General features: G+C 39.3%; 1 protein-coding gene across 1 annotated transcript in view; it reads left to right on the forward strand.

Annotated features, from left to right (window-relative positions):
* Positions 1-14500, forward strand: part of TMEM182 (transmembrane protein 182) — a 52205-nt gene that overhangs the window by 15484 nt on the left and 22221 nt on the right. The window contains exon 4 of the mRNA XM_006920790.3: positions 13581-13718. Coding sequence (XP_006920852.1) covers positions 13581-13718 — 138 coding nt within the window. The remainder of the gene's footprint in view (positions 1-13580; positions 13719-14500) is intronic.

Genomic DNA, 14500 nt, shown 5'->3' on the forward strand with positions numbered 1-14500 from the left:
ATCTTTTGTGATATTTTAGCTATCTTTCTCTTATTGTTTTCTGGGTTAATTCCTTTGTTTTCTGAGAACAAACAGTACATTTTCTGTACTTTCAAATTTGTTAAGGTGTGTTTTATGGCCCAGAATGTGGTCTATCTTAGTGAATGGTCCACATGAGCTTGAGAAGAATATGTATTCTGATGTCGAAGTAGTCTATAGATGTCAGTTATATCCAGTTGATCAATGGTGTTGCTGAGTTCAGCTATGTCCTTCCTGATTTTCTGCCTGCTGGATCTATGCATTTCTGATAGAGAGGTGCTGGAGTCTCTAACTATGACAGTGGATTCATTTTTTTCTGCTTTCAGTTTTATTAAATTTTTGCCCCACATAATTTGACATTCTTTTGTTAGGCAGATATACATTAAGGCAAAGCTGTCCTTTAGTGTATTTATAACATTTATATTTAATGTTATTATTGATATGTTACGGCTTAATGCTGCCATTTTAATTTTTGTTTTCTCTTTGTTTTGTTTTTCATTCTTGGTGTTTTTTTTCTGCCTTACTATAAGTTACTTGATTTTTTTTTTTTTTTTAGAATTCCATTCCATTTAAATTTATTTGCAATGTTTTGAGTATATCCCTTTTCTTCACTCATCCCATTGTTCAGACCATCTGCTTCTTTTACTTATTTATTACTCTTTACAAACAAGTTTGGGAATATAGAAATAAAATTAAAGTGTCTTTTAAATATAGTTATTTTAAAATATGTTAGATTTTTTGAGAGTGTTTTTCCTAGCACTTGAATTAACTCCTTCAAGTCTTTGAGTGGCCAAGGCTGTCATTCACATCAATACAGTGTTGGGTCAGTATTGTTCAGGGGAGTGAAACATTTTATGGAAATCAATATATTAACCTGTTTCCAGAGCAAAAACTGTTAAGGCCGTATGGAGGGGATTTGTTGGAACACCTTGCTATGCTGAGTAGCTAGAGAGGGAAGTCTTCCAAAGACATATCCTATCCCTGCAAATATTAAATAAATAAAACTGAATCACCCACTAGACCATGTACAGTAAAGCTATGAAAATGCTATGTTTGATCTTTTTAATGATTTTCTGCTTAAAATGGACAATTTTAGAAGGCTGGTTCTTTCAAGCAGAAACTTGAAAGTTTAATCTATACAGTTCTTTATCAAAGAGAAATATTGACCATCTTGCTGGGACTCTAATCAGAAGAACTGGAAGTGACTTCTGAGACTTCTGGTTCTACCTTATTTATCAAGAAACAAACAGAATATTAGGGAGGCTGTTTAAGTGACTCACTTCTAAAGAACATAGCAAACAATTGGCAGGTCAGTGAGAATTCAAGGGTCTCTGTGGGCCTTTCTACCACATTCCTGCAGAGTGATCCTTGAAAGAGGCCAAATCCATGCAGGATGTCCAGGAGGGGCGTAGGCACTGTACCTGATGGATGAGGACTTTGAACACCAAAGATCATGTTTCTTGCTAAGTGGGAAAATGTGACTTTTAGTCTGTGAATAAGCAAAGTGAGTACATTTGTTCTAGAGTAAATGAGGCATACTTGCCCTGCCAGAGATGCCAGCTATGTCCCAGCTATCTTGTCTGTCCCCACGAGACACTCATCTTACCCTGGCTGTGCTAGCACTCCTTGTATACATGGTTCACATCTCAAACTACGCAAGGCCTTATTCTGAGCTGGCCAACTATTTGTCCAAAGCATTTGCTGGCAGGGACAAGCTACCTACCACTTGCCTGCACAACCCTCTCATCCTGGAAGCCAATGATTACTTTCATTTCAATACCTTTATTTTCTTCCTAGAAACTTTTTTGCTTCATTTTTTTCTTATTCTAATTTTTTGATAAGTTCTCCTTGCCTGTTTCATTTTCCCCCACAAGAAGGGCTGGTTACCATGAAACATTGTTAGGTTTTTGGTGGCTTTATCTCACAGTATTTTACCCTTTTAGAAAGAAAAATTAAGAATGTAGAAATTTCTATGAGAAAGAAAAGAGTGTATGTATTTTTCTGCTTTTTCTTTCACACTGAAACTACCTCCTGACACACAGAAACCCAGACTACCAATGTTTTGTCAGTGGTTTGATTACTGATCAATTGAAGCTCCATGTGGAAAAAAAGCTTATATTAATGTAAATTATTCAGTGATTTTTCATATCATTCGTAGAGAAAGTTTCACACAAAGTGGGTCAAAATATTCCACTGAGAAATGACTTTCAAGGGCCATGATGACCTGCCTCCTGTTTTCTCTCTCGTGGCACTTCCTCTAACACCAAATCTCTCACTCTCTCTGCCTTCACACTGAGCTACTTACACACACCTGCTTTCCTTCTTGGTTTTCTCTGCTTGTGCTTTTTGCTCTCCCCTTCCAGAATTAACTCCTCCAAGAAGCCTTATGCAATATGCCAAGATTGGGTCAAGTACCCTTTTTTTATTCCTCTATAATATAGTTTTCTTCTTGCACTTGGCCTACCTGATATTCATCTGGTCGTGTATTTACTTCTCTCCAATTAAACTGATGGCACACATTGTACTTTTTTTCATGTCATATCACCAGTATGTGCTTACCTAGCACAGTGCCAGATGCAAGGTAGATTTTTTTCAAACAGTGTTTGAGTACAGGTGGGTGAAAGCATGGAATTCAATGTAGTTGTTAATCACTTCTTTTGTTGGGTGTTTTATGATAACAATAGAAAGAGAAATATCAAATCATTTTAGTGCTATGAAATTCCTAAACTAACTTTGCTGATGTAGAAATGGTAGAAACTACTTCAGAGTCATATCTCTAAGAGAAAGATTCCTGGATGTGTAGTTGTGATAAAAGACCATAAAATTCCTTGGAGAAATGGGATTTCTAGGATGTTAGAAATTTATAGAGACAAATCATTTGAAAGATATTAAAAAAGAATACTTACAATAGAATAACTACAACTAAGTAAACACGACTTTGCTATAATTATTTTCAATTGTCCATAAAAAAGCTTTGGGTAAGCAAATTCAAATCTATTGTTTAAAAAAATGATACAAATAAAGTAGTCCCAAAAATGTTCCTTTTATGGCTTAATATAAAGAATAACAAGTCTTCTCAGGTATAGATCAGATTTTTTTTTTTAAAGAGAGAATCAGTGAATGAGGAAATTTTTTCTCTCCTGGCATTTTTAGAGTTGGACAGAAACACAGAAATTCCTATGCTCTTGATTCATGTACACTGGGTATTCAGGAGTATGGAAAGTCGCCAGTACTTACTTAGTACCTAGGTGATAATATCTCACCACTTGATTCCTCAGCTGTTCTTTTCCAAGTTCCCGTTTCTCCCTAGTACAGATTTAAGTTATAGACTCTTCAAATATTGGGGTAATGAGGCCAAGATTTATGGATTCTTATCATTTCGAATGAGCTAGTTTCGTTCTGTTCCCTGGCCCTTAAATATGCCACCAACCTTGACCGTCTACTTTGAAATTTTAGTAGGGTCTGGGTGATAAATTATTGATTATTCTCTCCTTTGCATTTTATTGAGCATCTATTACATGCCAGCCATAACATTTCCCCTAGGTTAGAAAGATGAGCTCGACTGTGTCTTTAAAAAATAGTCAAGAAGTAGAAGTGGATCTGGGCAGAAGGATACCATATAGAGCCCTAAGTCCAGGGGCTGGCATGTGTCAGGACCACTGATTGAGTATGGAAGCCGGGCACTCTGTTCAGTGTTGACCGGCACAAACTCTTGCAATCCTCTCAACAACACTAAAGATAGTATCATTATCATCACATGTTAGGGAAGGAAAGTGAGGCATGAAAAGCTAAGTAACTTACCTAAGCTCACATACCTGATAAGAGGTATTGCAACTCCTATCTATATTCTTACTGGTTCTGCGCTTTCCTGCCTTTTGGTGGAGATGAGGAAATAGCTGCACTATATGTCCCTTCAAGGAGAAGAGGATGCTTGATTGGACCTCAAAGATCAAGTAGGAAGGCTGCTTAGGAAGGCTGCTTATTCCAGCTAGAGAAATCAGTATTGTAAAAGCCCAGAGGCATGATAACAGCATTTCCTGCCAGGAAAGGTCAGTATAATTTGGAGATTTCTAGAAGATAAGGTACTGGGGTCCAAAGTGGGAGGATAGGAGACTAGAAAACTTAGATGGAGCAGTGACAATTTATTTGAAAAAAAAAGAAAAGAAAAGAAAAAAACACACAGCAAACATAGATGCTAATGGTATCTGAGACAGAGCACAGATAGCCCTAAGTTCAAATTTTGCCCTTGCCATTTACTGGCTATTTAAGTTTTGGGACTTTACTTAACCTCTCTGACCATCATCACCTGTAAAATACACAGTAAGGATTGCTGTGATGACAGAGGAAAGAACATCTGTAAAGATTGAGCCACTGCATAGGGTACGATACCTTCTCAGTAAAATTATTAGCTCAAGAGAGCCAAAAGTGCAGTGGTTCTCAACCTGGCTGCATATTCCATTCCCCTAGGGGGCTTGAAAATATGGTTGCTTGTGCTTGCCCTCACCCTCAGAGAGCCTCATTCTCTTGGTCTGGTTTGGAATCTTGGCTCGGGTGTGGTGTTAAAGCCTTCCAAGCGACTCTGAAGCTCAGGCAGGGATGTGGGCCACCAGTTCAGGCCCTCTGAGGCCCAGGGATCAGGAGAAGACCTGGGAGCTGGTGTGAAAGCCCTGAGTGCTCACCTTGTCCAATATCAGGATCTGAGTGGCTTTGTGCACAACACCTCTGTGACAGAGGAAGGGACTTTTTCCTTTGCCCTCTTAGGTTCAGTGACAAGGGCCCTGCAAATTTGACTGTAAAAAGTCAGATTGACATGGAAAAGGTTTATTATTACATGTACATATGTAGGCCTTCATAGGAAAGTAAAGACCCAAAGAAGCAGATAGGCCTGAGAGTTTGCACACCTTTTTAACAAAGAAGGATAAATGTGGAAATGTGACAAGACAAAGGGAAAAGGAGTTTGGGTAAGGGATGGTGAGTTGTGGAAGGTGACTAGGAAATATATGAGGAAATTAATGCATGGTTAGAGCTATTTTCGTGAGGTTGGTTGGTTTGGTGACCTATCTTGGTGCTGACTTGCTATCTTCTTGGCAGCCATAAAATTCCCCTGGAAGAGGGGATTTATGGCAGTCTTCATTTCTCAGAAGTTTCTGCTTTTAGCCAGCTAAGGAAAACTGTTTCCTTCTGCAGGCACCAATTCACAGTTGCTCCCAGCATCAAATAATCCTTAAGCCCAAGAGGTGTGTGTTGGGATGGCATTATTCTCATCCCCTTTACCTCACTCTGAGAGCCTGGCTGCCTCATTACTATGACCTTGAGAATGCTGGCGGCTGCTGCTATCAGGCTGCATCCCACTCTCACTCATCACTGCAGCCACCACCACTTCTGCAAAGCCACCCTGCCCAACACCCGGCAAGCTTCCCTCTGTAGCCTCCAAGATCTTTAGGAGGAGCAAACACGACAATGACCATGGGTGGCCTCTCAGACCTGGAAAGCTCTCCATCCACATGAAGAAACCCCTCCTTCTCCTGCTTCAGGGATTTCCTGGGGTCACAGCAGGCATGGAAGGTGAGCCAACCCCCCCTTCCCGCCCAAGGCGTCCAGGCTTCAGCTGTTCCCACATGCCAGGGCTTACTGGAGGAGGAAGGACACTCCGTTGTGTTGCTCCATGTTCTTTCCCTTCTGAAAAAGCAGTGGACCGCGCAGAACACGTGACTTGGCTTGGCGCGTCCGCAGTCACCGAGCCCAGACACGGACGCACTGTACAGCCTGTCCTTCTGCTGTGGTGCAGGCGTTACTGTATTTTTAGACCTGCCTGGCGCTGCCAAGACAAGCAGCGTTTGGAGATGCAGGCCCGGCTTGCAGGCCCGTGAAACAGAAGCCTCTAGCCTAAAGCTACAGCAGCATATGCTGGAGGCTCTCATTTGCGGCAGAGGGTGGAGGAGGGGGTGGCGTGTTTTGTTTCGGCTTCACTTAGACGGTTTTATAGCACTTCACGCTGTGTGTGCCTGAGGATGTGTCGAAACATAGGATTAGCTTTATGAACTAGCGTTGTGAGGTGTCTGAGGCAAGATAGCAAGTTTTGGAAAATGAATAACGCTTCAGTTTATCCTTAAACTGCAAATACAATGTTTACATTTTATAGACACAACAAAATAATTTATCAAAACACTATGAATTTGGAATTGTGATCCTTTGGGTTGATTCTTTTCTACTTTAGTCTGTGTGAAAGTGGGTTTGTTGTGTAAATTATAGCATTATGAAATCAAGAGGTTTGTTAATATTGTAACAGAACAAACTGGCATTCAAATGAAAACCCAGGAAGACAGTCTTTACTCTTGCTGGGTTCTCACCACCCACAACAGCATCTCGCCACCCAGCTTCAGGCCCCACTTAGGTTGCTATAACAACTACCTAACAACTGGTTTTCCTCATTCACTTATTTTTCTTGCCAGTTCATTCTCTGTACAGTTGCAAGAGTGATATTTTGATATAAATGTGGCTGTTATATTTTTTTGGCTGTAATTTCTGATGACTGACCTTCGGGGGCATTGGGGGACTGTATGATAAAGGATCAGCTCTTTCTGCGTGGCATAGATGGCCTTGGCTTCCTTTCTAGGTTTCTAGTTTCTGTCCCTTCCTCCTCTGGGTGGCAGTAGCATGAAGTGGCTTTCCCCTCCCCCACCCATGGAACTCTTTCCTGCTCCGATTGGAGGGACCATCCACCTGCCTTCTGCCTAATGAAATCCTAGGCAGAGGCTGAGAGCTTCTCTCCCTCTCCTTCAGCCTTGAAATGGTGGCCTCTGTGCAACAGCTTGTCCAGCTCCGTGCTTCTCTGTGAAGTCACCTAGCACACAGCGTTCAACTTAGTTGCTTTCCCCTTGCTGGCCTGGACTTGTGAGGGCAAGGGTCATGTCTGGCTCTAGCAGTTTTTGGTGCCTGGTACCTGGCGAGCCATTGAGATACATTTGATAAATTAAGTAACCTTGGCTGGTCAACAGTGTGCCCATTCACAAGCAAGCTGGCAGGGCCTCTCTCGGAGGTCCCTTGTGAGACACCAGTTTGAGTTATTGACTGGATGTGAATGGCTTGGAATGGAATTTATTCACAAATAATCCACAGTTAACACTTGGGCTGCCTTTGCCCATTGTCGGAATCAATGAGGATTTAGTGAATTTTCATTACAATTCTACTGGAAAAAGGAAACGTGATAAGGTTTTATTTTTTATCTGTTTACATAGAATTCAGAACAGAAGCCAATTCTGCCATTAGCTTCCCATCTGTAGTCTGTGGTAATCTACACACATGCACAACATACACAAGCACACATGCACACGTATTAATATGCATAATTACCAGTCCATTTTAGCCTTCACCGTCCTGCAGTTTTGGATGACTTTTATGTTTCCTCCCTGGGACAGGGTTCTTAAAAGATGTCTCCCTACACTTCATATTTATGTCACTTCGGAATTCGAGCTTTTAGATTCAAAGAGATATGAGCTCCTTTGATATATGTTTGAATCTGATATTTGAATTTGCAGTGAATTAATACTCTTTATATTATGTACTTTTTATAATAAAACAGATACCAGGAACATAGTTTTGCATTCTGTATACTCTCTTGTTTAACAAACAAGGCAATCTATAAGATGATGTCTCTTTTCTCCATTAAACAACAACAGGATAGTCCTCGAGTGAAAGAACACTCAAAAATATTGTATATAAGTGAAAATGTTATAAAAATATGAAATGGTATACTTACATAAAATATATTGTTTTGGCACTTCAGCATACTCTAGGCTAATGATTCTAGATCTACTAGAATGAAGTTATTAAACAAATTGGTGAAAGTAATATTGTAAGGGTAAAAGTTTATTCAGGAAAATAAACCGATGACTACAGATGAACCATTTCTATAACATCTGTTGTTGTTAGAAATTACTACTTGTCACCCTTATTACCACACTTGACCAAGGAGCACTTTGTTAGGTCAATTCACCAATTTATTTAGCATGAACAGAACTTCACTTCTTTGAAAATAGTTGTTAATTCTGGCCTTTCATAGATGTAGGTGAAATTTTCTTTTAATTAAATCAAAGTATGATAGTATAGATTATATGTAAATCTATTTGCATTGTAATTCTTGCTTCATATTCTAATAGGAAGTAGTAGAAATTCAATATAGTTTAAGTTAAGCATTGAGTTGTATTTTATAGTACAAATGGACTTTGAGAGATGTTTTCACTTGGCACAGGCCAATGCTTTCAAAGAGGTTTTCCAGTTTTAATGGGCTCATATAAAGAATATGGAAACAAACTAGCTGTTCTCTGAGATACATTCAAGTGCTAGAGTCTTAATATAAACTACTAGCCAAACAAAAAAAACAAAAATGCCCTTCCCACCAAAATTTTGCATATGGTCTAAAAAAATTTATGTATGGTAATAAACTTTTATCTTTACAGTATTATATTATATTATATTTATATATATAGACCGAAAGCTCATCCTTGTCCTAGATCTATGAGATCAATAGATATCTTTTAAGTGGCAACTTACACTGTTGAGTGATATATTTGAAACTTACTAGATTTTGCTAACCAATGTCACCAAAATAAAAATAAAAAAATAAACAAAGTAAATAAATAAATAAATAAAAATAAGCAAATAAATAAATAAATAAACATTAAAAAGTGTCAACAAGAACATTTTATTTTATTGCGATACATAATAATAAATAGCAAATATATTTGAGTGCTTACTGCATGTGTCTTTTCTTATATTTTCTCAATCCTCACTATAAACTTAGGTGAAAGATACTGTTTTCCATATTAAAAAAAGCTGTTACCCATCAGAGTCATGAATCAGCAAGCAGAGGGGCCCCAATACTATGTTTGACTCCCAAGACACATACACTCAATTCACTTTATGTTGATAGCCTCAGTTTTACTTTAGACAGTGAAAGTATTCTACCCAATTCCACAAGATGGTTTTTCATTATGACTGAACATTTTAATTCTGGAATGAAAGTGTGCAAATTAGGTAAATTTTGAAATAGGCTTGAAGTTATGCAATTTTGAGTGTGGAGACACAGGCAGAAGAATAAAGCACATGGTTGGTGACTACAGTAAAGAATCTCACTTGGTCATGACTCTCCAGGCAGCCAGGTACCCCCTTCCCTTAGATGCACGTCTGTCACTCTTGCCTTTTACAGGGGACTCAAAACTAAAAGTTGGGCCCTTTGGCTGGAAGTAAGGAAATGACAGAAATAGCAGTTGCCAAGTGTGAGCTTGGAGGAGCATTTGTCACCATATCTGTCTGGCTGTCTTTCTCTCTCTCCTTCATCACGTGTTTTTCTTATAGCCTCTCTGCATGTCTGTGTGGAGAGGCTCTACCCACTTATCCTGCCTCCCTGTGGCCTGATTCATATTCCTGCCCTCTTGTTGGCACATGGCCTTGGCTCCCCATGACTCTCTTCTGGACCCAGCTACCAGCACTTTCTTTTAATTTCAATGCTACTACTAATCCCCTCACTTTTCCAGTTCTGAAGGGATCACACTAATTAGCCCAACTCCTCGTCTTTTCAAAATTTAGGTCATAAGGCAGGGGTCAGAGGTCGCCATGTTTCACCTGCCTTTGTGTCAGGTGTCTGACCCCATTTGTGTAATTTTGGATAATTAGGAGTAGAGTCACGTGGTGTAAAATATGCCCAATGCCTTCCTAGTGGTTAATAGTTAGGGAACCTTCCCATGAGAGAAGGTGTGAGAACTTTGTGGAACTTTCTGTGTTGGCAGTCAAATACAACTTCTGTACTATACTCTAAGCTATATTCTAAAGGGATTTCCAAATGTCAGTGATACATAAAAAAACAATATGTAAGGCTCTCGAAAGGAAGTAATTTCCTTTCTTATTACTGAGCACAATACCACCTGCTGTGTAGTGTTAATGCATTTTAACAATAGCAGCAAAAAAAGCAATCACGAAATAAATGCCATTATTGGTCTCTTATGCCACGCACTTCACATACATTATTAACAATTCTCCCAATAGCTCTAAAGGATGGATACAAACATCCTTGTTTTACAGAAGTGATAGAAGTTCAGGAAGCTTGAGTAACAGGTTCAAGGTTATATCACATGTAAATGTGAATTCGCAGGTTACTCTTGTTCCAAAACCTACATTCCTTTACTGTATTATGTGATTATATATTTTTTATTTCAACACTCAAACATATTTTAAATAAATTACGATGAGAAAAAATAGTCTACTCTATTTATGCAGTTATTTACCTTTTCTGTTTCTCTTTCATCATTCCTGAAGTTTCAGGTGAACTCTGGTGACATTTTCTTCAGCCCAAAGAAATTCCTTTTGTGTGTTTTTGGAGAGGAGGTCTGCTGGTGAGAAATCCTATTTTCCTCCTTGACAAATGGCTTTCTCTCACCTTCATCCCTCAAAGATATTTTTACCAGAAGCATGATTTTAGGTTGATAGGTCTTTTCTTGTGGCATCTTATAGATGTCGTTCAACTGTCTTCTGGCTGCCATCACTTCTAATAAGAAACGCAGCCCTTAGATCAGTTCTTCCTATATTTAATATGTCATTTCTCTCCCTCTGCCTGCTTGCAAGACTTTTTCTTTGTTCATGGTTTTCAGTCATTTTATTATAATGTGTGCGGGCTGGCTTTTTTGAGTTTATCCTCTTTGGAGTTTGTTGGGTTTCTTATATCTGTAAATTTATCTTTCGCCAAATTTGGGAAGTTTTCAGGCATTATTTCAATGAATGTTCTTCCTGCAACAACATCTTTTGCCTCTGCTTTAGGGACTCCAGTGACACAAATGTGAGGTCTTTTGATTTGGTCCCACAAGTCTCTGCAACTCTATTAATTTTTGTCTTCAATCTCTTCTTTCTGTTGGTCAGAATGGATAATTTCTATCGCTTGCTATGAAAGTTCACTCATGCATTCCTCTTTCATCTCCATGCTGCTCTTGAGCTCATCTAATGGATTTTTAATTTAAGATATTGTATTTTTCAACTCTAAAACTTTTTGTCTTTTTTACGGACTCTTTTTCTCTTCTACGAATGTCTACCTTTCTATCCATTTCAAGATGGTTCACCAAAGTTTACAGAAAATGGTTCTAATTGCCAACTTCAAGTCTATCCGATAATTCACACATCTGAGTCATCCTTGGATTGGCATCTGGTAATGGCTTGTTCCTTTGAGAATTGGTTAGATTTTCATGTTGCTAGTATACCAAGTAATTTTGATTGTATCCTGGACATTTTGAACATTACGTTTTCAGAGTCTGCAGCAGTTAAAATTATCTGAGAATAGTAATTTGTTGTTTGAAATTGTTTCTCCTGTGGTATTAGATCAAGTCATTTCAGTGTTCAGAGTCATTGCCATGCTATTTGGGTCTGCTTGAAGCACACAGCACTCGGGGATTGTTCTCATGCTTGGGTGATTTTTATGCTGTAGTTCAGCTCTCAAAGCCTTTGTTACACTTCTGTGGGCATTTTCTGCAGTGTGTAGCTTGGGGAATTGAGCTCATTACTTGTGTGGCTTCAAACATAGAATTAGAGTCTGAAGGGTCTCCAGCTCTCTCTTGTCTGTGGAATTTTCCCCACACCTTCTGGCTTCTAGGGCTCCTTCGCCCTGTTTTTCTGGCTGGAAGCATTGGAATCTTTCATTCTGGCCCTCCTGTGCTGTGCACAGTTCCATGCAATCACACTGCAGTGTGAAGTAGCAAGCAGAAAGAGAAAACATGTAACAGTGATTCCCCCAGTTTTTGTACCATGGGAGGCCCTTTTTCTGATTCTTCTATCTAAAGGGTTGAATCATCACTTGGAATGTTAAATGCCCATGCCTCCACTGGAATAGCGGTGCAGGTCTACTTTTAAAGCTGGCCTTGAAGCATGACTATGAGAATAAAAAGAGAAACATAGGGGTTTTCCCCATACACTGGCTTGTGGGGATCCTTTTTCCGGCTTCTGTGCCCAGAATGATGGCCTTAACTGGGGTTGTTTTGTTTTGTTTTGCTTTTTGCTGCACCTTTTACAAAGTTCCCAATTTGGCTTGCCTTCAAGCCAAATCCAGGAGAAGGAAAAAGGAAACACTCCCAAGACTCTTTGTAGCTGAGTGGATCTCAGCTAAAGGTTGACTTCGCTCCTTAATCCACTTGCTAGTTTACTTTTCAGAGTCCTCAGACAGTTGTTTGCCATATTTTTCCAGTTTTAGTGTGATCAGGGGAGCAAAGGAACAGGCTCCTTGCTCCTTAGGCTGTGTCTTGCTACCTCTGGTGCTTGCCAGGGAATCTGCCCTGTGATTTTGCTCCTTAGGCTGTGTCTTGCTACTGTTTTACCTCTGGTGCTTGCCAGGGAATCTGCCCTGTGATAGACAGTGAAGTACATAAAGTGAATTAAAGAGGAAAATGTGAAACTTGCCAATTATCTAATAAGCTTTGGTAGGACCAGGACAGAAAACACGTGGCTCACAGTCTGTCACCCTTCCCATGCTCAAAGCTGATGTATTTTGTTCAGGCTCTGCTCCCTGCCTGAACAGAATACTTCCTGACACAGCCAGCCGGCCGCCTCTGTCCAGTTAACGGCACAGGTACTTGAGGTAAATGCTGACCTCTTATTCCTGCGTTCAGGACTGTTATTCACAAGAAAATGCCAGCCTGCCATCCTGTTTAACGCTTCTCTTCAAATTCCCATCTTCCCACCCTCTTTTCTCTTTGACTTTCCAGTTCATTGACATTTTTTTTTATCTTTTCCGCGCGGGCTTATTGAGAAAAACCATCTTTTGCTTTGTTATAAAGTTTCTATATTTTCATTTAAAAAATTGTAATTTGACTAAGATGTTTCATTGAGCTTTCCCTTGCTTACACCAAAAGGAATTTGTTTAGTGTTTTAGTCTTTGGGAAATTATAAATTTGTTTAATAGATTGGTAATTATACTGCTCAAAATTGATCAATAGAATTCCTGTATATATCACCAAACCCACAATCTGTTCATCATTATTCATTTGGGCTTGCTGATCCTTGAATAAGACATCACTATAACTCCTCATTTTGAATCATTCTAAAAATAAATATTGATAGAAAGTAATATGCCTTAAATAGATCTGATTTAAAATCTCCATTTACAGACCATCATTTTTGTTTTGTTTTGCTTTGTTTTGCTTGCCGTTTTTACTATAAACATTATCTTAGCAGGAAGTAAGAGGCAGTGTTCGTAAATGTGAATGCCTTTTCACATCTTTTGTGCATTTGCTGTGAAACACCTACTGGACCTGGCTGGGTAGTTACTCAAGAGAACATTTTCTGGAACTTTAGGTGTTTCCACTTCTAAAATGTAAAATCCGATCAGAAAACTGAGCTCCCAAAGTATATTAAGCCTGTGTGTGGCGCAGATCCCAGGCATGATGATTGAACGCCGACATCACTGAGTCCGAAGTCAGTTGGTAAGGTTTCCATTGAAAGATAAGTCAGGACCCATGGCCTGGAAATCTGCTGGGTTCACCATCTAAGTGTACTTTTCATTTCTCCTTTTCTCCTGGGGTCTCCAGTCTACCGTGGTTTCTGGGCTGTTCTGATGCTCCTAGCAGTGGTTGCTGTGGTGACCGCAAGCTTTCTGATCATCTGTGCAGCGCCCTTTGCCAGCCATCTTCTCTATAAAGCCGGGGGAGGCGCATATGTTGCTGCAGGTATGTACGATGCTGTGGGTATGATTTTCTAGCTATGGATTTTCTTCATATCATTGTCTTTTTCACTTATAATTTCAGGTATCAGGCTTCCAGTAGTAAAAATACAATAATATTTGTAAATAATATTTCCAGAGCACTAACTATACATCAGACACTTTTCCAGGGACTTTCTGTTTTCCATGTGCTAACACACTTAATCAGCACCACAATCTTTGCTCATTGTATCCCCATTGTGTCCCCCTTTACCCTCCCATACCCTGTTAATTTTCTGATTGTAAAAAGAGGTCACAACATGCCTCTCTGTAACATCAGGATTTAGGTGAACTTTTCTCTGTGCTCTGAAAAAGATAGCCCCACAATGATACTGAAAACCCTCATGATTGATTTCTCATAGGTGAACAGCATCTTTTTCTCCAGCGTCACCATTCAGTTTTCTTAGTTGGTTCATATAAATTATCTAAATATATTCTCCCTTCTTTGTAAAATCTACACTTGTTTTAGTCAGCGTTCCAGCTAGTCTTTCTAGTTCTTGCTAAAATGATCGTAATACAAATAGGAAAATAACTGAATAGGCGAGTCTTGTGAATTTTAAGCCTTTTTCATTTAATTAGGAAGTAAAAGCCAGAATACTCACCTGAAAACATAAGCCCAAGGTTATTTGTAAAGACAACAATTCTAGAAAATTAGACAAACTTCAGTATGACTCAGACCAAACTGTACCAGACAGCTATGTTGTAACATCAGATAAGAAGGACCAAGTGTTTCTACAGGAGATGATAGTG

This window comes from Pteropus alecto, unplaced genomic scaffold (assembly GCF_000325575.1).
Source record: "Pteropus alecto unplaced genomic scaffold, ASM32557v1 scaffold288, whole genome shotgun sequence".
NCBI lineage: Eukaryota > Metazoa > Chordata > Mammalia > Chiroptera > Pteropodidae > Pteropus > Pteropus alecto.